General features: G+C 50.5%; 1 protein-coding gene across 2 annotated transcripts in view; it reads left to right on the top strand.

Moving 5' to 3' along the window:
• Positions 1 to 24233, top strand: part of PRKCB (protein kinase C beta) — a 100389-nt gene that overhangs the window by 57839 nt on the left and 18317 nt on the right. For both annotated transcript variants that reach the window (XM_051632207.1, XM_051632206.1), the window contains exons 6-15: positions 3484 to 3640; positions 4025 to 4159; positions 5171 to 5267; positions 8848 to 8994; positions 12722 to 12895; positions 15574 to 15665; positions 16380 to 16442; positions 17443 to 17581; positions 20467 to 20547; positions 20805 to 20912. In XM_051632207.1, the coding sequence (XP_051488167.1) occupies positions 3484 to 3640; positions 4025 to 4159; positions 5171 to 5267; positions 8848 to 8994; positions 12722 to 12895; positions 15574 to 15665; positions 16380 to 16442; positions 17443 to 17581; positions 20467 to 20547; positions 20805 to 20912 (1193 nt within the window). The remainder of the gene's footprint in view (positions 1 to 3483; positions 3641 to 4024; positions 4160 to 5170; positions 5268 to 8847; positions 8995 to 12721; positions 12896 to 15573; positions 15666 to 16379; positions 16443 to 17442; positions 17582 to 20466; positions 20548 to 20804; positions 20913 to 24233) is intronic.

The raw sequence follows: 24233 nt of genomic DNA, 5'->3' as shown, positions 1-24233 counted from the left end.
TGTTCCCTATGGTGGGCACTGGGAAGCAGAATTATGGCCCTGCTTGCTCGGAGATGAAGGTAAAGGATTTGGCAGCCAGCGTAAGCTGTCTTGGAGAGCGGGTAGGAGTGGGATTTATTGTAGGCTTTTTTCTTTAACATAAAAGTGAGCCCCCATATGGCACTGCATATTTAGCAAAAAACTTTCTGGTCTTTATTTATCCAGCATATGGATCTAACCTTCCCATGGAAAGCTGGGAACCAGCCACAAACAGACATGTGTCCCCAGGCAGGTGATGGGGCAGCTGCAGCCCTTCCACGTGGCCCCTCCTGCACCCCTGGGTGTGAGGCTTTGTGGGGTAGGGGGGCAGGGTGGGAGGAGGGGAGCAGACCTCCTGGGGCTGTGATCTGCCTTCCCTGGGCACTGTTGATGGGGCACCAGCACCCTTTGCCTGCTGCAGGGCTGGTTTTACCCCAGGTGAAACACAGTCCTGGGAGCAGAGGGTCAGAAACCATCCCCGGTGCCTGCCACCCCCTTGGCTGGCAGCAGAGCTGAGCAGGGCCATGCTGGGTGGTGGTGGGACTGGTGGTGAGGTAGTCTCCAGGGAGGCTTTGCTGGTGGCGACCTGCAGAGTCCTCCCCAGGCATTGCTTCCCTCCCTGATCCTGCCACATTTGGCTGCTCTGGAGCTGCCTGGCCCAGGTCCCCAGGGCAGAGCTCCTGCTGGAGCTGGAGGAAGGACCTTGCAGCTTCTGGCCATGACCTCCATGGCCAGAACAAGTTGCCTGCAAGGGCTGTGCTCCTTCCTGCTTTGGACGTTCATTAGAGTCGTTTTTCTCCCCATGTTGTCCATTGGAGATGGGGGTGTCTGAAAGAAGTGTCCCTTCCTAAGCCTGCTCCTGCAGTTGCAGCTGGGCGAGTAATTCACAGAATTCATTGACTCATTAAAAGGTGTTGTCTGAATAATTTATTTGGAAACTACTGCAAATTTTGCAGGGGAAATTATTGAAATATCATTCAACCAGTTCTACCTGCCCTGGCCCTGCAAGGCAGAGCGGGTGACATCTCATTCCCATGTCAGTGGAGCAGTGTCCCCAGGCCAGCACTGCAGCTCCTGGCAGTGCCGGAGGCAGGGGGGGCTTTTCCTTCAAGAAATCCCCCTGAGCATCATCACCTCATCCTGACCCCACCCTGAACAAGGGCAGCTCCTCAGCTGTAGTGATTTAAAACCAGATGCTTTAAACGGGTTTGTAATATTCTTATTCATCACTATTAATAATGATGCTACTACTTCTTAATGATGCACAAAATTGTCAGAATATGACAGATGTAAAACTATTTCACATGAAATTTAACTGTCAAAGAAATGCTGTAAAAGGTTGGAGAGGAGCACTTTTTTCCCAACATGAGCTTATCACTGCTCCACTTCTGGAGGTCTTTATTTTTCTTTCACTTAAGTGTTGATTTCTGCTTGAAAAGTCAGGAAGTTGCTTAAGGTCGAGCAGAAGCATTTTGTTTTTTTAAATGAATAGATAAGATTATTCCCATTAATGAAATTTTTAGGTCTGCCTGCTGAGATAATAACATGAGGTAATCAAATCTCATGCTTCAGGGCATAAACTGATTGACCGTGAGGGTCAGGAATTATTTTTCCTGTTCCTTAAAGAAGTGAACAATGGCCTGAGAAATGATGAAGGCTTCTTCATTTGTCCCCAGAGGATGTTACACTGGCCTTTTGGACGGTGAAACATGAAAAGTCAGAGCGTTGAGCCAGCGTGACATAATTCTGTATCTTGTCCCTCTGAGGGGACATGGTCTGGTCTGAGTCCCAAGAGCCAGCAGCTCCTTCCAGCCCCGGGGTTCCTTCTGCTGCTCACGCTGTGGGTGCTGCCCTCGGGGGGTGGGGGGAAGAAGTGTTGGGGGGACTTCTTTCTAATGCACTTTTCTGTTTTCTAAATCAAGAATGTGGTTATAAAGATTGGTTTTTTCCCCATCAAAAAGGCACAGATAAAAGCTTATAAGGGCAATGAAAAAATACTTCGTCCTCTCCTCTGATATGGGGCGAGGGAGAGGAAGGTGTTCCAGCTGTGCCAGCTCAGAGCCTTGGCAGGGGCCTTGGAAATTAAACTCATTACTTAAAGATTCCCTGCAGCAGATTGCAAGCCTTTCTGCCTGGATGGTACAAACCTTTCTGCAGAAGATTTGGACGGAGAGTCCAAATGAAGCCACAGAATAACTCCTGTGCCTCCTCTGAGGTGCAGAGCTGGTATTTATGTCCAAACTTCTTCTAAAGAATTATTCATTTGTTAAATGGCACATGAAGGCAGTTGTCAGGACATTATAGAAAAGAACTGATGCTGCTGGTATCATGGCAAGTGGTTACAGGTGGAAGGAGGCACGACATGGGCTGCTGAGCTGGGCCCCGGGGGGGGTGTGTTCCTGAGCGCTGGGTTTGTTGCAGAGCAGGTGCCACACCTGGGGGCTCTGTGCCCTCCCCAGCCCTGGCTCTGCTGAGAGTTCCTGCCTGTGCCTCCTGCTGACCCTCCTCTCCTCCTCAGGATTAGGATACAGGGGTGAAACTGCACCCCAATGAACCTCACAGCAGAGGTGCTGGTGTGATCTGAGGGGATTTCAGGCAGCACTGTGTTCCCTGTTCCCAACATGCCACGAAGGGGAGTTTCTGCTCTGGACTTCCTTGCAAGCAACTTTTCCCCTGGTTATGGCTGTGCTGCATCATGTCCCATCGGACTTTATCTCTGATACCTTTGCTCAGGCTGAGGGCAGATAAGACCCTTCTCCCAGAAGACAAACCCTCTTTGACTTAATCTAGGGAAAGAGATTGAGATCACCCTGATTGTATTTCATTTGTCAAAGCTGCATCCAATTACAAGAAGTCGAGGTCACACACAGATTAATTCTCCCCTCTCCTGCTCTTTGTTGGGCTCCTGCTCCCCCAGGAGATGCTTCAGCTCCTGGAGCTGGGGTGATGCTGCTGGGCCTGCATGGTTCCTGGTGGCCTCCCCTGGTCCCAAGGGGACCCAGAGGAGAGTTCAGCCCTTGTGCTGATGCTTTCTGGCTCTACTGTTCCCTGTTTGTGGCTGTTCTGGGGCTATTCCTGCTCTCCCTGGGAAGCACCATCTCTGTGCTCCTGCTGCTCCCAACAGAAAGATGCAGATCAGCACAGTTTTGCTTACCAAGGTGCAGGAGGAAAGAAAGCAGCTTTAAACTGTTTAAAACTGAGAGCAAACAGCCAATCATCCTATCAGGAAGTGAAAATAATCTCTGGAGTCGATCCTTCAGCATTCCTGGTCCCTTAGAGCTGTATTTGCTTTGCACTGGTAAGTGTTTGTCTTTCCTCGTGTAATGTCCATGTCTGCATGTATTCAGTTTTAATTCTGGTTTTAATCACTCCTTTCACACTTACTCTTGGCACACAGGGAAGTTGTCAATTGTTGGGTATTTTTATAATCTGAAAACTGATTTTATTCCTGTTCCTCTTCCCCAGTAAGAGATGCTAAAAACCTAGTTCCTATGGATCCGAATGGCTTGTCAGATCCCTACGTGAAGCTTAAATTAATCCCTGACCCCAAAAATGAAAGCAAACAGAAGACCAAAACTATCAAGTGCTCCCTGAATCCTGAGTGGAACGAGACATTTAAATTGTAAGTAAAAGAAAAATGTTTAAACTTGGAAACTTATTTTTCTCACCCCCAAGAATTAGTGTGATTTTATTTGGTCTGACTTAATTATTCAGAGACAATAAGCTGACTGAACTGAGAAATAATTATTTTCAGTCCTGCAAGTGTGACTTAGAAATGCTCAAACCTCTGCCCTGACCCCTGGTCACAGCTGAGTGTTTGAGGGCAGGGACTCTCTGTCCTCCCTTTGAAATGGATGTGGTTGGGAAATTAAATATAAGAGAGCTGAGTGGTCGTTGGAGACCTTCCCTTCGTTTTGCATCCATGTTCTTACAGAGTGTGGAGGGGCGTGGTGGTGTAGCAGAGCTTCCAGAATAAAACCTTCCCTTTTTTCTTCCTCTCTCCCAGCCAACTGAAAGAGGCAGACAAAGACAGGCGGTTGTCAGTGGAGATTTGGGACTGGGACCTGACCAGCAGGAATGACTTCATGGGCTCCTTGTCCTTTGGGATTTCTGAGCTGCAGAAGTCAGGAGTCGATGGATGGTGAGAGTTGCAATTATTTAAAAAATGCTGTGTGCACTGTGTGTCCTGGTCCTTTTGTGTGCGATGGAAGGCGTGGCAGCCGTTGCTCTTTGCCAGCATCCCCCTGCTCAAGGGCCCCCAGTCAGCCTGGCTCCCTGTAAGGTTCTGCTCCACCTCTCTGATGGGTGGGAATGGTGCCCTGTGGGGCTGTGGGGTGTCCCTGGGGACAGGGCTGGCCTTGCCTCACCTCCCCTGTGTCCTCCTGCCCCTTGCAGGGTTGCTCAGTGCTCCGGGACTTTTCCCTGCCACAGACACACGCAGCCCAGGCTGCTCTGCCCAGCATTCCTGGTGCTCCCGCAGGCCTTCCCTGCAGAGGCTTCAGGAGGAGACAGCATCGCCTGCCAGGACAAGCATTTTCCAGCATTTTCCGTTTGGATTCTGTTAGCTTCCATACTGAGGAGGCAGTGTGGCTTTGTCAGGCATGCAGGGGAGCCAGGCTGGGCTGGGGACACACTTTGTGCTGCCACTCGTGGCAGGGACAGCCACACAGCCTGAGGGGCAGGGCTCCACACCGGGGGAACACACCCAAGTGGGCAATTACCACCCCTCCTTACCCCAGGGAGGGTTTGCATGGTGGGTCTGTAACACCCCACTGAATGGTCTCTTCATTTCCATTTTGTCTCCCCCAGCAGGACACGTGCTGCCCAATTTCCTTTTTTCTTTCCTTTTTCTTTTTTTTTTCCTTTTTTTTGTTCCCCAGCCATGGGTGCCTGGGAGCTGTGTTACCTTTCTGTGTGAAGTGTAGTAATTGGGAATAGATATTGTGTCTGGTGGAAACCAAGCCCTGCAAGCTCTTCATTTGCATTTTGTCAGTTGAGCAAACGCTCCCAACCCTGGCAGCTCCACGTGGAGGCTGCACAGGGCTCGCTTAAAGCAAAGAGCAGGAGGAATTAGCGGGAGGGCTGGGCAGCACCTGCTGTCCCCATGTCCTGCCTGCTACCCTCACCTGACATTCTTACTGTGTCCCTCCAGGTTTAAGCTGCTGAGCCAGGAGGAAGGGGAGTATTTCAACGTCCCGGTGCCTCCTGAGGGAGAAGAAGGAAACGAGGAACTGAGGCAGAAATTTGAGGTGAAAGGATTTTTCCTGGGGTCTCGGGGGTTCTGCTTGCTGCCCAGCATGCCCTTGGGAAAGGCTTTCCCCACTAGCTCTTTCCCTGGCAGCACAGGGAGTGTGGAGCAGGGTACAGCCCATCACTCCTCCCTCTCCCCACCCAGGGAGGAGTCTGAAAGCCCATTATTTTTAGGAAGTTATTTCTTGCTGCAAAGAAAGCAGAGCAATCATCCCCCTTTCCATTGCCTTGCTTCATACCCCCTTTGTCTTTCTGTTAGGGCTGCATAATCACAATTTGTGTTTGCCAAAATGAGTATAGTGTAGATAAAAAAGGAGATACTTCATTTAATGTATTTTCGGCACTATTTTCTGATGAAGGAGGGACAAAGGTCCTGGCTGTCCCAGGATGGCCTGGTGTAAGTGTGCTCCTGGTGCCAGCACATTACTGGGACAGCAGTTCTACCCACATTCTGAGGTGCCATATAATAGGATTTATTCGTCTGTGTTTTCTGTCATGCTGCTGGGTATGAATTAATAGAATTAATTAAGATCAATTGAGATATTAGTATAATTGGATTTGGAGCTAATCTCAGAAAGAAACCCTTTCTTAGCCCTTAGATGGCATGTAAGGTGGCACAGCATGTGGTGGTGTCACCAAGGATCTGCAGAGAGGTGAACTGAAGCTGCTGAGATCTCTGTGCCAGGCTCTGAAAGATTTGGGCCCAGCTCCCCAACAGGCTTCAAGCAGGAATGTGTATTTGCTAGTCAATAAGCCATGAAAGATCTTGCCAGAATGATTTAATAGGTCTTTGCCATCTTTCAGTAGAGCTGACATCTTCCCAGAGCCCTGAGAGTGAACCTGGTACCCCTGGAGACATGAACCATACTGGTGCATCTGGAGAGTTGGTTCCTGTTTCTCCTTTCTTTCTCAGTTTCACATGGTTCCCTGGCCAGCTGAGCCATGGAGCCTGGTGGAGATGGAGCAGCCAGGGGTGCTGTCATGGTGTTTCACATGATGAGGACTAGAAAGAACCCTCCTGTCCATCTGCATTAGTGCTGCTTGATCCTGCCTGTTCCTCAGCAGCACAAATCAATACAACAAAGTCAAGACGTGTGTGACAGGTTTGTGCTTTGAGTGCAGCTGAATTGTGCCCGTGCTGAAGGAGCTGAGGTGCCAGCCTGGGCGATGCTGAGGAGACACAGGGATGCTGGCAGAGCTGCTGGCTGGAGCAAAGCCCCTTCCAGGGGCCCCTGGTGCCATCCCCTGCTCTAGCCTCCTGTGCACCTCGGGCACCTTCTGGGCCTGACAAGAAAGTGTCCTGAGACAAAAGCCCAGAGTGAAGCCCTGCACTGCATCTCCTGCCCATCCTCAGCCCTTATCAGCCACGTGCTGGGACAGCCTGACAGATGTGAACGTCAGCAGCTGTTGCAGACATTCAGATGTAGTAAATTAACTATGACAAATGGAGCTGGGTAACAAAGGTCAAGTGCTTTTTTTTTTTTAAAAAAAAAAAAAAAGTAGTGAGCAGTATTTGGCATGCTCCAGTTGTAAACTTTGAAGAGGTCTCAAGATTGTTTGATTGTTAGGAGTGTAATAAAAACAGCCTAAAAGCCTTTTGTACCCAGAGACACGGTGGAGACACTGGATAGCAAAAACAAGACACTTCACTCAGGGTGATGATCCTGACATCTCCCTCTTATTTTCAGGCTCTTTTCTGGAAAGACTTTCCCCCTTCCTGGGCAAGCCTCATGCTGAGCCCGTTCTATCAGGGAAATGGTGGTGTGTGTGTGTATGTTCTCTTGTCTTCTGTGAACACCCTGTGATGCTGCAGATTCAGGTCAAGTGCAAGCCTGGTGGTGGCTGAAGCAGCCCCTCTCCAGACACAGGCTCAGGAGCAGCTGCAGGCAGCAGGAGGGACCTGGAGTCACCTTTGGGTGCCAGGTGCTCACCTGGGTGCCTGCTGGGATGGAGCAAAGGAAAATCCTCTTCCTTCCCCCCTCCTCATGTTGCTCTTTTCCGCTCTGCTCAGGATGGAAAGGTTTAGTCCCGTGGCCAGCCCTGGTGCTGCCGGGCTGCAGGTGGGCAGGACGTGGGCTCATCTGAAGTGCAGAGATGTGCTCTGGGGTGACATGTCATGGAAGCCCAACATTGCCCTGGAGTTTTATTACAGCTCGTTTTCACAGAGGTTAATTTAGTGTTAAATCTGATCTGACAGGATTGTTTTTCAGCTGTGATGGAGTATTTGAGAGGCTTTCACAGAATATGACTATTTTGTCTGCTGATAAGTACATGTTTCTTTTGAAGATGGCTTTGAGATACAAGGGGTGAGGACTGCTGAAGGCAGTTGCACAACATAAAGCTGCTTCCTGGAGGCTGCTCTGGTTCAGCTGTCTGCCTTTGGATCCCTCTTTGGCCAAGTTCAGTGAGCAGCTTTCAGCTAAAGGCTTTTGCTTCACGGATGGCAAAGGGTCAAGTGTTGAGTGCCTGAGGCACTCTTCAACTGGAGATGATCTTGTTTTTTACTTGAGTAGGATTTGGAAGGTTGCTACACTGAGCAGTGTGGTGCGGCTGTTGTTTCACCCTTGGTGTGCCACAGGGTGGCTGGTGGAGCTCCTCATGGTGGGGAGAGCACCAAATGCAGGCACCACTCCTTTAGTGTTCAGTGCAGGAGTTTTTCAGCTGTTTGTAGGTGCTGCAGGTGACCTTGAATGGAGAATTCTGCAGCACAGAGAACCTTGCAAGAACCAATTAGCAGCAGCAAAGGTTTGGAGATTACTTGTGAGGCTCCTATCTGGAGGAGCTGCAAGCAGCAGGCAAATTGAACTGCTGGAATCGGGTTAATGGAATTTCATGCTAGACTGAGCTCAGTGCACTTACACTGTCGCATATTTCTAAAAAATAAAATGGAATAAATTGTGAGATAGATTTTGCCAACGGTGGTTCAGCACATTAGAGAGCTCCTGGACCAAGGAGGAGGTGCCGAGATTGTGTTTTAAAATGGGGGGGTTTGTGAGGCTCCTTAATGAGCAATTGTGGTTGCAGCAGCTGGCAAGGGCTGGGGGAGGCAGGAGGAGCACACGGGGCTGGTTCTGCAGCTTCCTACACGCAGCCTGAACCTGCACAGGAGTGGGATTCCCTCCGGTATCAGATAGTGACCAAGGTGAAGCTGGATGAAAAGTCCTGTGTTTTACCTTAATTATGTTCAGCCATCCTTTTCTGGTGAGGTGTGACAGGTGCCAGCTTGCAGGAAAAATAAGCTTGTTTAAGGCTCTGTCCTATACTTGGGATGACTCAGTGCTGGCTGCCCTGTCCCACTGGCTGTGGGGACAGGGGTCATGGGCAGATGTGGTTCCCAGTTGCTCTCACAGGGATCAACTAGGAACCAGCCAAGCAGTGCTATGTGTTGAGGCTCGTAATGTCCCCATTGCCCTCCTTGGTGCTGTCCCTGTCATGCTTGTGGAGAAGATTCCAAGGTAGGGTTTGACCTGGAAAAGAGCAGGGATTTCAGGAGCACTCCCTGGTTTTATACTCACCTTTCTCCACACTGTTCTCAGGAAATTTTTCTCTTTTCCCCCTATTCCCTCTCCATCTTTGCAGAGAGCCAAGATTGGAACCGGGTCCAAGGCTGCAGATGAGAAGACAACAAATGCCATTTCCAAATTCGACAACAACGGGAGCAGAGATCGAATGAAACTTTCGGATTTCAATTTCCTGATGGTGTTGGGAAAAGGAAGCTTTGGGAAGGTCTGGTACTCCATGTCCCTGTGCACTTTGTGTTTAACACCCATGTTCCTGGCATCTCTGAGCTGTGGCCACATGGCCACTCCAGCATGACCTGTCCTTGCCCTGCTGGGAGCACTGGTGTCACGGTAATGGGAGCCCAGTTTGTTGTTTCCCCTGGGGACTGTGGGACTGCTGTGTCACAGTGGTGAAGACCTGAGGTGTCACAAAAATCAGACACATTTTTAGGAAGCAGGATGTGTCTTTAAAGCTCTTCTTTTATTTGGCCTTTTTTCCCTCTAATAATTACAAATATACATGAGCATTTTAATTAACTTTCCAGACATGAGTGGTAACAGAATTTCATTCTTCTAGTAATTATGTGACCTGGAGCCTTCATTTTCTTGGGGTCTTGCCATCTTTGTCATGATTTCCATTGGAAATGCCAGTCCTCAGGTGGCTTCTCAGGCAGGAGGTTGGGCTGCTCTGGGTGTTGCTGCTTTTGGTGATGGCTTGATGCCAGTCTGATTAATGAATTGCCTTAATTGCAGGGACTATTGCTCTGCTTTCAGGCACAGCTCTCAGGTCAGTGGCAGAGGCAAGCAGGGGATGCCATGAAAGAGGTGCTCACCCGTCACCTGCTGAGCCAAGGGGCAAACCCACCTCTCCCAGCTGGTCCCTTGTCCCTCCTCCAGCCTTTTGTCGCTGGTGTTTGAGCTCGGGGAGGTCCCAGCCTCTCTGGGAATGGATGTTTACTTCCTTTCTGGAGGTGAAGAGCTTAGAGATCCACTGAAACATCTGGACAGGAGGAGAACAGGGAGTCCCTGCTGGTCCCTGGCATCAGCCTGTGGTGCCCTGGCAGTGGTGCTGTGGGGAGGGGGCTGCCCAGTGCTTGGTGGTTTCCCTTTTTGCTGGGGGTTGGCAGCTCAGGGGAGCAGGACAGCCTGAGATGCTCTCACTCACTCACATATACACATCCTGGACTCCACATTGATTTTGCTCCCTTTTCTCTCCCTCCCAACAGCTAATTAATCCCTTCTGAAGTCTGTGCCTGGCATCTGGAACCAGTGTAGTTGTGGTTTTCGCCCCCCCCCTTCTTTCTTTTAATTTGAGAAACATTAGCAAACTCTTCAGTCGGCATCACGGCTTATATAAGGGAATGTGTGACAGAAACTGTTCCCTGGAACAGAATGTTATAAATATGCTAATTAGGGCTTATTAAAACAGCACGTTGGTTTCTCTGGTGCGATGCAGCCTCACCCTCACGTGTGCCTGTGTCTTGCCACAGCCCCTCTCGCCAACGTCCCGCGGCGCGGGAACACCGCGATGGGCCTGCCCAGTCTGTGCTGGCTCGGGGGTGCTGGGTGTTTCAGAGGGACAGAGGAGCGTGGATCTGTGCCATGCCTGAGGTGCCACGTGTCTCGGAGGAGCAGAGGAGCGTGGATCTGTGTTGTGGGGGTGGGTCCTGCCCTTGGCGTGCGGAGCCGCCGGTTGTGTTGGTGGCAGCGATGTCCCTCTCCAGGGCTGGCACTGCCTGCTTGGCCTGGGCTGCAGCCTCCTCCACCCAGCCCTGCTGCTGGTCCATGTTTCAGTGAATCTCATTAACCCTTTGGCACCAGTAGCTCAGGTTTGCTGCTAAGGATTTTTCTCTCTCCACCACTCCAGCTGTCCAGGATCGGTACCTCGATGCAGTTTAATGAACTTGCTTTCTCTACATTCAGCGTCAGGATATCTCCAGTTATGCTGGAGCATTCCCAAAGAAATACTCGATATTACAGGAATAAATCAAGTTAAATATTGGCTTTTTTATGAGAAAAAAAAAAATGTAAATAAACAGAATTATGCCGTTTACTTTCCAGAGTGAGCTGGCAGCTGGAGGTCCTCACAGAGGGATGGAGAAGGGCTCTGGTTTGGGAAATAGCTCAGGGGCAGGGACTTGGGTGTGTGTGATCCCAGCTCAGCATGTCCAGCCCCAGGACACAGGGTCACCCTTGGTCCTCCTTGGTGCTTTCGGGTCTCCTGGGCTCCCCTGCTGCCACCCACCCTGGTCTGGGTACATGGGAGCCCCGGGAGCTGCACCAGAGCCAGGGCTGGGCTGGCAGGGGAGGGAGACGTTCCTGGCTGGAGCAGGCAGCACTTGGCACAGCCCACCCTGGGTGTGCTTCTCTGTAATATAAATAGAGGGAAGTGAAATTATGTGGCTTGCTTGTATTTTTGCAGCTGATCACTCTGCTGTGCTATCAAGCTGCCAGTCTTTTCTGGGGGTTTTATGCTGTTTTTCCAAGCAGGGCTGATTCTTTTGCCTCTGCAGCTCTGGATGAGAGTGCAGTGGGAGCCCATTTCCATGTCCTATGATAATCTTCAAGCTGTAAAATGCTCTGGGTGTGAAACGTGGCAGAAGGGCTGGTAGTGTGGAGCACTGGAGCAGAAATGTGGTCTCAGACTTGCCGAGTTGTGCAGAGGCTCCTGGGCACACGGGGAGGTTTGGGTGCCCACTCCCTCCTCCAGCACCATGCATGTTGTGCCCCCTCTGGTCAGGCCTTACCGAGCTACTGGGCACGTGCCCAGGGCTGAATCTCTGTGTGTGCAGAGGGTCACAATCTTTTTCTTTACTGGCTTTTGCTGAAGCCCAGGCCCTGCTGATGAAATTGTCAGTGTCAGTGGATCTCCACACCACTCAGCACTGAGGGGTCTGGTGCCTTTCCCAGCTCATCCCGACCAGCAGAGTGTCAGGGACAGCCAGGCTGTCCAGCACTGCAGCCCAGCACAGGGACCAGCCACAGCCACCCATGGTCAAAAGTGCCATCCCTGCCCTTGTCCTCAGGCTGTGTCCTCTGCCTTGCTGCCCCACGGCTGGCACACCACTCTGCCCTGTCCCCAGCCCTTCAAGGGGCTGCTGGGCCCTGGTCCAGGCTCTGCCCCAGGGGGCTCGGGGCTTTAGGGGCAGCCGAGCACATTGCAGTGGGGAGTTCCAGCCCCATGTCATCTGCCTGGGGCTGACAGGAGGGTTAATTCTGCTGCCCTTCGTGTCTCAGAAGTCTTCTGTGAGACCTGCTTGTGTTTCCTCTGCCAGTCTGCTGGAGTCTGAAGTGCATTTCAGTTCCACCCTATTGATGTTGACTTCTCGTAATTTATTTTCAAACCATCCGAACTCCTGCTCCTGATGTGACTGGAGGATTTCTGCAGACTCTTTCAAATGGAAAGCAATTTATTTCCACTGAGTGCTCGGATGTAAAGTGATGAGAGAGTGCGAGGAGGGAAAATGGGAGGCAAAGCGTGGTTTCAGCCTGTTTATTTTGCCAGCAGCCTGAAGAGCTTGCGCTGGTGGAGCGTGGTGGAACGGTTCAGGGATCCTCACTGAGGCTGGTGGGATTAATGAGGGAAGTGGGCACCACCAGCAGCAGCACATTCCAATCCTTGTAATAAATAATCCGCAGATGTGTGACACTGGTTTCAAATGGGAGGTTGGATGGATTCTTTGGTGGCTCAGACATCAGCCTTGGACTGGGTTCCTCAAGATGATGAGGTGGTGAGGAAGTAGATCTGTTACTTGTTAGACTTTGGGTTCCTAAATAATTTTGATAATACCACTGGTAGCTTTCTGTGTCATGTGGTATCTGAATATCTTTTCAGAGTTACAGGGGAACCACAGGACTATAAGCAAGCTGTTATTTTTAACTTTTGCCCATGCCAAGCTAGAAGCATTGCAGATCCCTGTTTTCCTTTATCCTGCTGTGTCTCCCTCGTGCAGGTGATGCTGGCAGAGAGGAAGGGCACGGACGAGCTCTATGCTGTCAAGATCTTGAAGAAGGATGTGGTTATCCAGGACGATGATGTAGAATGCACCATGGTTGAGAAACGTGTCCTGGCCCTCTCTGGGAAGCCTCCGTTCCTGACCCAGCTCCACTCCTGCTTCCAGACAATGGTAAGTGCTGGTGCCCTTTGGAGGGCTGCAGGGTGCCCTGGTCACCTATTTTAGCTTCTCTAAAACATATTTTGGCTTTTATTCACATTTATTTTCTGGATAAACACTTAAAAATAAAGCAGCCCTGTTTTTGCCCTTGGCATCCTCACAACTTGTCCCATTTGCTTGCACAAGTGCCTCCATGACCAGACCGTGTGTGTGTGAAACTGGAGGTGGTCACATACAATACCTACAGCCCTGAGGTTTTTCACCAGGGAGCTGTTGTTGGCCTTGGACGTCATTTCCCAGCCCCTCGGTGCCCCCTGGCCCATCATGTCCCTTAGGATTTGACAGCAAAGTGCTGCGCTTTTTCTCAGGATTCATCCTTGTGATCAAAAACCTGAGGGTGAAACCTAATACAAACCACAGGAAATTCAGTTTGTACAAATCAAAATAGGGAGAGGGAGTTGGGGGAGTGGGATGGGGCCTTTAAAGCAATCTCTGCCCCAGCATCCAGCAACCTCTGCATGAAAATGTCCAGGTACGTGTCAGCGGGAGTGGGGAGAGGGAATCAGCAGAGTCCTTTAGAAGGACGACAATGCTATCCAGGAGGATTACATTTTAATATTATCCCAGAAATTTCATTTACCAAACATTCAGTGTATTTAAAGCCTGTGGACTGGCTTTGCAGCACAGTAATCAAAATGTGGCAGGAGAAGCTATTCCACACGGCATCTCTCCGGCATCTGAAGTGAGTCAGCGCAGGATTATTCCTGGCAGACCTATAGTAGCTTAATAGTAATCGTATTTGTAATGTAATTAAAATGTATAGCACGGTGTATTATCAAATGCTGGCACAAAGCACTTGGACTCCTGGGAGCACAGTCCAGAGCACCGTGCTCAGGTGGGGCTGCTGGTTCAGTGACTGGAGGGACAGAGCAAAGCCCAAAATCTGCGGTTTGTGGAGAACGTGAGGATGAGCAAGAAGGGAGCTCCTGCCTGGGACTGAAGGACAAGAGGCCCTGCACTACTCCAGCTGGTGGATCTTGGGGTGCTCTGCACCAAAGAGGTCCTTGGTCAGAGGCTGGGCTTCTGGCAGGGGGGTGAGCTTGGTGTTACTGGGTGTCCCCGGGTGAGCTGTGCCTTCACTGATGATCTCCTGTCCCACTGGGGCTCAGCAGTGAAGGGCACAGCAGCAGCACTGGAACATGATCCAGAATGGGTGGACAGGGGACTTGGCCTCTGTCCTAGCTTGGACTTTTGTTCTCTGGTTGGTGGTGGGGAGCCAGGCAGGAGGAGGACCCAGCAAGGGTGCGTTAGTAGAGGAGCACTGTAAGGAGCCCCTTAGCTGCCCAAGGAAGTGGAGATGTTTTACCAGCCCCATGCCAGTCTCCACAGGGGGTATTTACAGATCTGTACCTTGCTGTGCTCAGTGAGTTGGGATGCTCCAGGCTTGGACAGACTCCATCTCTTCCTGCCATAGAGAAGAGCCAGGACAGCTCTGCATCCCCATCCCTCTCCCAGCCTGGAGGCTGGCCAGCCATCTGCTGCCTTTATTCAGGATTTTTTTTCTGTGAAGCACCAGCGTTCTCTTCTCCACCCAAATGAGGAAAGCTCAAATCCTACTTTTAGAGCTCAGCTGGCTGTTTCAAGAGACCATCTTTTTAATATTCTTCCTTCTTGAAGCTGATCAATATATTTAGGCAGCAGCTGCAAACCAGCACAGTGTTGCTGTGCTTTCCTGCCACTGTCACAGGGTGGCCAGCGTGGCAGTGACTGCTGAAGGTGACATTGCCTGCCCCAGGCCCTGCTGCCCAGCTGGAGGGATGCCTTGGCAGAGGCAGGCATTTACAGAGGGGAATGCTCCGAAATTCCCAGTCATCTGATAAGCCAAAATCTCTCCTCTATCCCATCCCTGCCACATCTTTTATGGAGCCTGATTGCCCAAAGGTACTGGAATTGATCCCTTTTGAGGCCAGCCTGTTGTCAGGGTGTGCTGTGCACCACTGGGGTGGAGGAGCTGATTACCCCTCCGTAGCCCTTATTAAGGTGATGCTCACATGTGCATACCTTAGGGGCTCCTTCTCCTAACTGCCTTAAAAGGATGGCAAGATTTGTTTAAGGAGGAAATGAAGAATGGGAAATATTGTGAGCTGGCAGCTCTGGCAGTGCTCCAGCCTCCGTGTCTTCCCTTGGGTGGTCCAGGGCTGGGGGGCTTCTGCACATCAAGACCCCATGGCTGGTTTTTGAAGGCTGTAGGAAGTTGCTCATTGTAAGAAGAGTGTCTTAAGCCTGGTTTTATAGCTCCCTTTGCTGTTCTCATCCATAACTGGCACATGCAGAGGTCAGAGCACAGGTGTTTGCTGGTAGGGAAAACCCACTCAGATGCAGGTTGTGTCCCACTCTGGTGGTTCAGAGCAGTTGCTTCTCCCTCCCAGGGAAATGTCCTGCAATGATTTAGGTTGGTAGTTTTGGCAGTGTTGCACAACCTGGTACGTCTGTTGTATGGACATATGAATATGGGCATATGTGTTCATATGGACATGTGAGTAGGAGCTCCACCTGCGCCCCTTGGGGAGGGTAATGATGGTAAATGTATTGCCCCAGAGAATACAGACTGGAGCTGCTGGTCGCCCTGGTCCTTATTTCTGATCCCTGCAGATTCCCTGTTCTAATAAGTCTGCTCTTTTTCTCTTTAGGATCGCTTGTATTTTGTGATGGAATACGTGAATGGTGGGGACTTAATGTACCAGATCCAGCAGGTTGGGAGGTTTAAAGAGCCACATGCTGTGTAAGTTCAGCAGCCCTCGTTTGGCACTTTCAGGGTAGATATTTGATACCCGTGTCATACAGCTGGAAATAGAGTCCAAGCCACAAGCTTTTGTGGTGCAAGCCCTGGGCAGAAAGGGAGGGGAAAGGCACACCAGCAGGAAATGGAAGATGTGGGAGGAGTCTCTGCCTGGTGCTGAGGATGCTGGTGCCTCCAGCTCATCCTTGGGGTACATTGCTCTTGTTGGTAGGTAAATAAAAAAGCACCAGGCTGGGAGGTTTGGAGGCTTCCTGGGAGACTGAGCATGAGTGGGTCTGACCTGATGTTTTGCATTCTGGCCAAGTCCTGTGAGACCCAGAATGTTCTTCAAGGGAAGCGGTGGTGCTGCGTGTTATCTCCTCGGCCTCCCCGAGGTGGCAGATAATTCTCAGACCATGTTTCAGGCACACAGGAACCAACAGCCACACATCCCAGCTCTCGCTTAACGAGAATTTGGGTAACGAGCAGTGACAGCCCCTGCCAGCCCACAGAGACCCCATCACATCCCTGCCCGGGCACAGGGTGGGTTGTGTCATGCTCCTGTGATCCCTGTCTGGTACGGTTATGCTGTGGCTGTCTTTTTCCTGTGGTCATGTAAGCCCAGAGCGTTTCCTTTGGTGTGACTGGATTTGAAAGGTTTCCATTTTGATTCATCTCCTTTAATTATCTGTCTTCCTTTTAAACCTTCTGTTTCAGATTCTATGCAGCAGAAATAGCCATTGGCCTCTTCTTCCTGCAGAGCAAAGGCATCATTTATCGGTAGGTGAGCGAGTTCCTCCTTCCCTGTGTCCCCCAGGAGCCCCAGCCCCATGTGGAGCAGTGTGACAGTGTGATGCTCAGCAGGTCACTGTGGCTCTGCCCTGTGGGGACAGGCTGGGGTCTCTGCTGCTGCCCCTTGGACACACACCCCACAGGGAGCCCCATAGTGTTGCTGGGTTTGGAGAAGGCTCTTGTCTTTGTCCTCATTTTCTAAGAAAGCAGCTGTGGTTCCTCTCTCACCTCTGTTTCATGTGTTTCTCTCCACATGACACAAATGCTCCTTGGCAGCATGGACCAGTTCTGAGCCACGTGTTTTGCTGCAGGGCACTGTCTTCTCACCACTAACACCAGAGTGCTTCTGGGCAGCTCATCCCAGGATCAGCAGAGCGAGTCTGTCGCTTCTGGTTCAGACACAAGCACTTCTTTTCCATTCACAACATGATCCCAGCATCCAGCCACTGCCACCCGCTGGACCAGGCTCTGAGGCTGTTGCTTCAGCACTTGAATGAGTGTCCCGCTGCTCTTCCCTGCTCAGGAGTGTCCCCAGAGCCCCAGGTAGAGCGGAGCATCCCAATGAGCGCCAGATGCTGTTACCTGTGGATGAGGATCAGAGTCATGGTTCATTTGTATTTCCATGGGGATCGTAGCTTAGGTGATGCAGGAGCCTGTGCTGGGTCGGTGCTTCTTCATTGCTGGGGACATTGAAGTACACTTGGATTTGCACAGGCACAAAAATTTATCCGTTAAATCTGTGTCCTTGCTCGAGCAGAGTGTTTTCTGATGTACAGCTAAAAGTGATTTGTCCAGCAAGGTGGGTTAAAAGTGAGCTAACCACTTCATCCTGACCGACCTCTGACTTCGTGTTATTTGTTTCCCCAAACATCCTGTGAAGAGCCTGGCTGTGAGACAAAGCCAGAGCCCGCTCTCCAGAGAGTCCCTGGAGTCAGGAAACATGTGTCTGCTGGGTAACTTCACGTGTGGTTTTGCTTTCTTTCTGTAGAGACCTGAAGCTGGACAACGTGATGCTGGATAGCGAGGGGCACATAAAGATCGCAGACTTCGGCATGTGCAAGGAGAACATCTGGGATGGGGTGACCACCAAGACCTTCTGTGGCACTCCTGACTACATTGCACCTGAGGTAGGGCTGCCGAGGGGCTGAGGATGCTCCGGGTGTATTTCAGCAGCAGGCCTGATGGGATGACCTTGCTTTGAGCAGCGTTCTGAGGCAAACAGGACACCAGTGGATTCACTGTCAGCCTGGAAGGTTCATCCCTTCAGCACTGCCCGTCCTCCAAAGGCTTCAGCTGCCTTTAAGGGCACAGCAATGCTGGGTCTACCTCCCTGGCTGTGTGCCCTGCTTCTGCCTCAAGTGCAGAAAATCCTCCTTGCTGGTCTCCCTGCAGTGTTTTTTTTTTCCCTGGGAGTTTTTCCCACCTCTGTGCCGCTGGCATTCCCATGCCTGTCCTGTCCTTGGCACCCTCCAGCCCACCCAGGGCTGCTCCTCAAACATTTCCTTGCTCCTGGAAAAGATGAGCCCAGGAGCTTAGCTTTGCCCCTCGCTGCTGTGACAGCCACTTCCAGCACAACATGACCAGTGGAGAAAAATGAATTAGCAGTGGGTAATATTTCCATGTGAAGTGGAAAGCTTTAGATCTCTCCAGCTTGCTGCTTGCAGTGCAGGGCGGGGTGCCTGGTGAGGAGAGGCTCCCTATCTACAGCTCTACATCACTCCAAAATTGCTTTGCCTTTGGTTATTGCTTATGTGATAGAGTCATATATGACACTTACATGAAGTGCTAGATGGGTGCAATTTAATGTCAGACTTGTGAAATTCAGGTACGTAATTATTCCCAAAGGCCTATTCCTTTAGCATGAAAGTATTCCTCTAAAATCTTCTCACTCTTCTGAATTTTCAGCGATGAGATTAATATTTATTTGTTTAAATATTTTAGAGAAAGAGGTTCTCTTTGCTAGGACATGGTTAGATGTGCTTGTGTGCTAAATTACATTGTGTTTTGCTGCAGCCAGAGAGGTTTTTAATTACTCATTCCAATGTGTATTACACATCCTCATTCTATCAAGATGAATATTGGTGTTCTGTTGGTACAGAGCTCAGTTGCTGTGTATGATTAATACTCTTTCAAAGGAGGACAGATGACCAGTTCTTTTGGTATTTGCCTGAGCATTATCACTTAAATTCTTATTTTCTTTTCCTTGCTCTATTTTCTTTTTAATTTGTTGTTGTTGTTGTTGTTCCAAAAGAAAAAGAGAAAATGGGAAACTAGGATGCAAATCACTACCCAGGAATGGCACTGAAGCCTGCTAGCAGTGGGTCTCAAAAGAGTGGCTACAAACATCCCGACTTGGTACCCAGCCGAGGGGGTGTGTGGGGCTGGGGGGTTCCAGACGGGCTCCCAGCAGGGGTCTCTGCTTCAGGGCCCTTCTGCTGGACTGTGCCTCCCTCACCAGGAAGCTGCTGTGTTCTCAAACCAATGTGTCTTCAGGGTAAACAAGTCCTGCGATTTGCTTGACCCATTTTAAGGGCTTTTTCTGTTCCAAGGTACAGCTCTGCCTGCCGAGGTGACAGCCACTGAGTGCAAATGGCCCCACGTGTGTCATTGCCTCTGAACAAAACCTGTTCTTCAGCCACTGTGTTTTGACCTTCCCTGACGTGCAGTCCGTGACTTCAATTCACAGAGACAGCTTTTCTACAAGGATTTCTTCTGAGTACTATTTTCTTTTAAAGGCCTTTATGGTGTGAACAGTTCACACCTAAATTTCCCAGAGCACTCATAAATCATCTTACGAAGAAGTGGGAGGAAATTCAAGTGCACTTGGTCAAGGAACTTTAGAGCTGAAACTCGATGTTTGATCTCAGTGGAAGGGGTCAGGCCTGACCACAAGACACTGTCAGGGTTGTGTTTGGACACGGCTGGACCAGGAGCAGGACAGAAGAGGAGATCAGTGTTGGCCTTGTTCTCTGTCATGGCTCAGTGCTGATGCTTTTGCAGGATGAAACTTGTCTCTGCTCATGCAGCTGAGCTGCATCTTGATGTGCCTCCAGCTTGCATCCCATTGCACACTGGGGGGGCCTTTTGCAGGGATGGGGCAGCTGAGCACAAGGACTCTGGAGGTGGCAGGCAGTGCCCGGGGCTGGAGCTGTGCTGGGAGCAGGGGCAGGAGCAGACCCCAGGGGCAGGGAGGCTGTGTGCCTTCTCCAGTGATTAGCACACCATTTGCATTTGCACTCAAGTATAGGAATCTTTGCAGAATAGAATTCCATAATCAGGATGAATAGATTGCATAGTTGTGTGTGCAGTAACAGATGGCAGAGCCCAAGGCCTGTCAAAGCCCCAGTGCTGACATGGTGCCCAGCAGCACCACCCAGCAGCCACAGCAGAGTGTGAGGTGCCTGTGGGAGCAAAACAACCCCCAGGTTACATCCTGACTCCAAACCAGCCACACTGCTCAGGTCAGGGCCGTCGTGTATCAGGTTATTTTGTGAGGGATGTTCTGCAATAAATCCTGGAAATCAAACTGGAGTGCAGAGGGTTTAGACTGCCCGTGTGCTGTGGGTCTGTGCTGAAGGGCACAGAGGGACAAGCTCTGCCTTGGCTGTTCAGACCTACTGCTCTGAAGCCAGCAGGGAGAAAAATCCCAAGGAGCATCTGGGTAAGGAAGCACAGCTGGTGCTCATGCTCCAACACACCTGGATGGGACAAGACTGCAAGAGCACAACAAATATGCCAAAGTCTTGTCTAAATTAGAGTGAATCTGTGTCAAATCACAGTCAATATTCTGGGTTCTTTTCTAATACTTAGTGCACATTTGAGGGCTGCTGATTTTTTAAAAGTACTGAGCCTTTTGCCTGTTGTGTTCAGTTTACAATTGCAGTTTCCCACCATTCAGGAACTGGTGTCTCAGTAAATAACCTCATCCTTTTGACCCAACTACAGCTTGAAATGAGTTTGCATGGTGCCAACAGGTTAAAAACAGGACTGTAATCCTGCTGTTTGTTTCCAGATAATTGCGTATCAGCCCTATGGGAAGTCCGTGGATTGGTGGGCATTTGGAGTCCTGCTCTATGAAATGTTAGCTGGTCAGGTAATTGAATTTTAATTTATTCCTGTGGGATTGTGTTAAATTCCCCTGTGAGCATGTGCTGAGGTGAGATTCGTTCTGTGGCTGCACAGCGGGGGCAGCTCCTCAGCACTGGAGATGAAGCCGTGGATGCATCTCCAGGGACTGGGATCCTGAGGCTCGAGTCAGTGCAGGGCTGGTTCAGTGCCTGAGGATCCCAGCAGCAAAGGGAAGTGCCAAGAGCCAGGAATGCCACTGAACCTCCGTTTGCTTTGCTCCAGGCTCCCTTTGAGGGGGAAGATGAAGACGAGCTCTTCCAATCCATCATGGAGCACAACGTAGCCTACCCCAAGTCCATGTCTAAGGAGGCCGTGGCAATCTGCAAAGGGGTAAGAGCTGCCCATCCCATCTGGGAGGGGGAGAGGTGGCTGTGTTGTCCATGCATCTCTGGCACTGCACACATGGGGCCCAGCTTCTCTTTGCCCCCCTCACCCTGATCCCTGCAGGCACTCCCTGTGCGAGGGGCATCTGAGAAAGCCCAGTCCTGCTCTGCTGCTCTCTGCTGCTAGAACCACAACTTGTGCTACTTCACATATATGTACTCAAACCAACTAGAAATAATGTCTCAACCCTTCCTCTGCCTCACACTCCCTCACACTGCACTGCCCAGGAGCACAGGTGAGAGTTGGGAGGTGGCTGGTCTTTGGTCAGGTGAGGGTCAGGAGGTGACAGAAGCATTGGCTGGGATGTGGGACCTGAGGGCATCTGCTCAGAGACCCTCCTCCCACTATGTTATGACTGGGGAGGTTTATGTATCTTTGCCTGAAAAGAAGGATGCCTAGAAAAAATAAATGTGATTTCTAAATAATTTTCCTAAGATCAGGCACAAGGCCTTCAGCCTGCAGAGGTTTCCATAGTGCTCTGATGAGTCGCCCCTCGGGGACAGCTGAATCCAGTGCTGGTTTGTGTTTCTCTCCAGTCAGGGCAGGATTTGCATTATGATAATTTGCTGTGAAGCTCGACACTGCCCAGTGTCCTGAGCTCTCAGTGGGCTGGGCAAGACTCAAATGCATTCTGAATTCATTTGGGTTGTGGTGGATAAAGGCAGGCAATATGGTTATTGCTTGGGGCTGAGCCTCCTCTCAGCCCCCCAGTGTCAAACAGTGCTATAAATATGTGTTTGTGTAGGAACTTAAAACTGTTTGCTTTTAATAGTTAATATTTAAAATATCTAAATGTTCTGTATCTCAAAATAGTGTTTCTATCTACAAATGACACATCTTGCGCTCAGCGCTCCCACGGCGGCATTTCAAAGCCTCTTCCCAGCCTTGCCAGGATTCAGAGCTGGTGTTAAAGAGGAGTATTCCCATGTCCCATGGGAAAGAGATGCTGCTGGTGTTCCTGCCAGCACAGGGAGGGGATGCTCCCTGGGCCACGTGGCACTGAAAGAAGCAGAACATGGTGAAATGGAGTCCTTGCTTCAGAAACACACAGGCAATGGAAGGGGGAATTTCCACAACCTTCTCATCCTCTCATTCCTCTTGTTGTTTTCATTGGGACAAAAGGGGAAAGTCCTCTGTGTTTCTGGCTGGGCAGGAGGGGGGGAAGATGCTTGGTGGTGCTGAACATGGTTATCCCCCAGCGCTTGTGAGGGAGCGGAGGCAGGGACAGGGACACAGCTCAGTGCTGGCGCTGTTTGCTGCTGCATCAGTCAAAATGTGAATGCTGGAAATAGACGAGAAGGGACCGTGACTGAAACGTCTGCTGGGTGTAGCTGTGATGGCTTTTCTCACTTTTGGAAATGTGAGGATGCATGGGAGGACATTTAGCCACGCAGGGAGGGCTTGGTTCTTGATAAATCCACGTCTGGTTTTTTTTGCAGTGAAGTGGTGGTTGCCTTTGTACAACTGGTGTTTCAGGGAAGTGCACAAAAACGCGTGACATTCTTTGCTGCCACCAAACTGCCACAGCAGAAAGTTTAATTAAACATCCCTGCGGTATTTCAGAACTGTCAGTGAGCTGGAAACAAAGTATTTATGTTTTCCCCAGGAATACAGTGAGAAATGTCTCGTGGGGGCACCACAGCCCTGCTGCCTGCCTTGGTTCATGTGGGTCTTCCCAGGGGGCACAAACTCAGTCCAGAGAACAAGCCCTTGGAGGAGCCTCTGCTCCCAGATGTGAGGGGTTTGAATTTCACCGCCACGCTCTCCAGAGCGGTTCTGCTGCTCCCACGCAGTTTCTCCCTGGCCTGCGGGTGCCAGTCACGGCTGCACAGCCCCGAGATGAGAAGCATTTGATCCTGAAAGCCTTGTATTGGCTTAAGCCAAGAAACAAGCGTTAATCAGAGAAAGCTGGCTGGGAAGCAAACTGGAGAGTTAACAGAACACAGCTCCTTGACTCGCCAGTCAGCATCAATTAGCAGATCAAACGGAGCATTTCCCTCCTCTGCTGTCAGCTCGGGATTTTTGTCTGAAGGCAGATGTCGGAGCTGCTCTCTCCGTGGTGCAGGTAGCTTGGCTTTGCTCTCTGGAGCTCTGCTGTGCTCCTCAGGAGCCAGGCTCCCGTGGCAGAGCCGTGGAGCAGTGTGTGTGAGCACACGGGCACTGGCACCAGCCACCAGCCACTTCCCATCCCATCTGGAGGGGCTTGACTGTCCTGGAGCAAAGCAGCCCTTTCCAGGTGAGCAGATTGCCTCCAAATATGAGCTCCCTCCTCCATCTCAGCCTGGTAGAAAAGGCATTAAATGGCAAATTTTCCACAGTAGCTTTTCCAGGTATCACGAGTGGTGTTTGCACTGATGATGCTGCCTGAGAAGAGCAGATCGTCGCTGCACCACAGCCCCCCAGGCCCTGGAGAGTGGGTGGGAAAAGGGGTGCCTGGGAGGGGGGAAGGTTTTGGGGCCATGGGTGGTGAGTGCTGAGGGGTTTCCTGCCTCTGGCTCCACCTGGAACACCAGGCTGGGGCTGGGATGGAGCCAGGATGGTGAGTCCAGATTTGGACTTCAAACATCAGACACACCATTACAGGTGATGTGGTGTAAAGCATCCTTGCTTACCTGCAGAAACCTGAAGGGTTTTCACTGTGTTAGTGTGGGGATTAAATCACCTTGTTCCTGTTTAATACAAACAAAGCTAAATTATTATCCTGTGTAAGCCAGAAGAATCAATCTGCATGTTTATGGGGCCCTATATGTCAATAACAGATGGTGCCTTCATGCTCACATGCATAAAAGCACAATAGAAAAACAAGAAAATATAATGTCTGGCTGCATGTATTGAAAGTACTGAGTAACTGCCCTGTGGTACAAGCTCTGTTCAGCTTCACAGGCAGGTACATGAAGTAGAAAATCTCTCATGATTCATGAATAGGCTGAGCTGCTCTGAGTTTGGTGTCTGTGTTCCTCAAAGGAACACAGGAAATGTTCTGGGAGTGTTTGGGGAAGAGGAGGCTGATGGAAGACCTCATCAGTCTCTACAACTACCTGAAAGGTCATTGTAGAGAGGTTGGTGCTGGTCTCTTCTCACAGGTAATTAGTGATGGAACAAGAGGGAATGGCTTCAAGCTGCAACAGGGCAAGTTTAGACTGCACACTAGGAAAAAAATTTTCACAGAAGTAGTGGTTAGACACTGGAACAGGCTGCCCAGGGAGGTGGTGGAGTCACCATCCCTGGAGGTGTTTAGGGGTCGTTTGGATGTGGTGTTGGTGGAGA

This window comes from Apus apus, chromosome 14, assembly GCF_020740795.1.
Source record: "Apus apus isolate bApuApu2 chromosome 14, bApuApu2.pri.cur, whole genome shotgun sequence".
Lineage (NCBI taxonomy): Eukaryota > Metazoa > Chordata > Aves > Apodiformes > Apodidae > Apus > Apus apus.
Note: the sequence above shows the minus strand (reverse complement) of the source record. Positions and strands in the feature narration are given on the sequence as shown.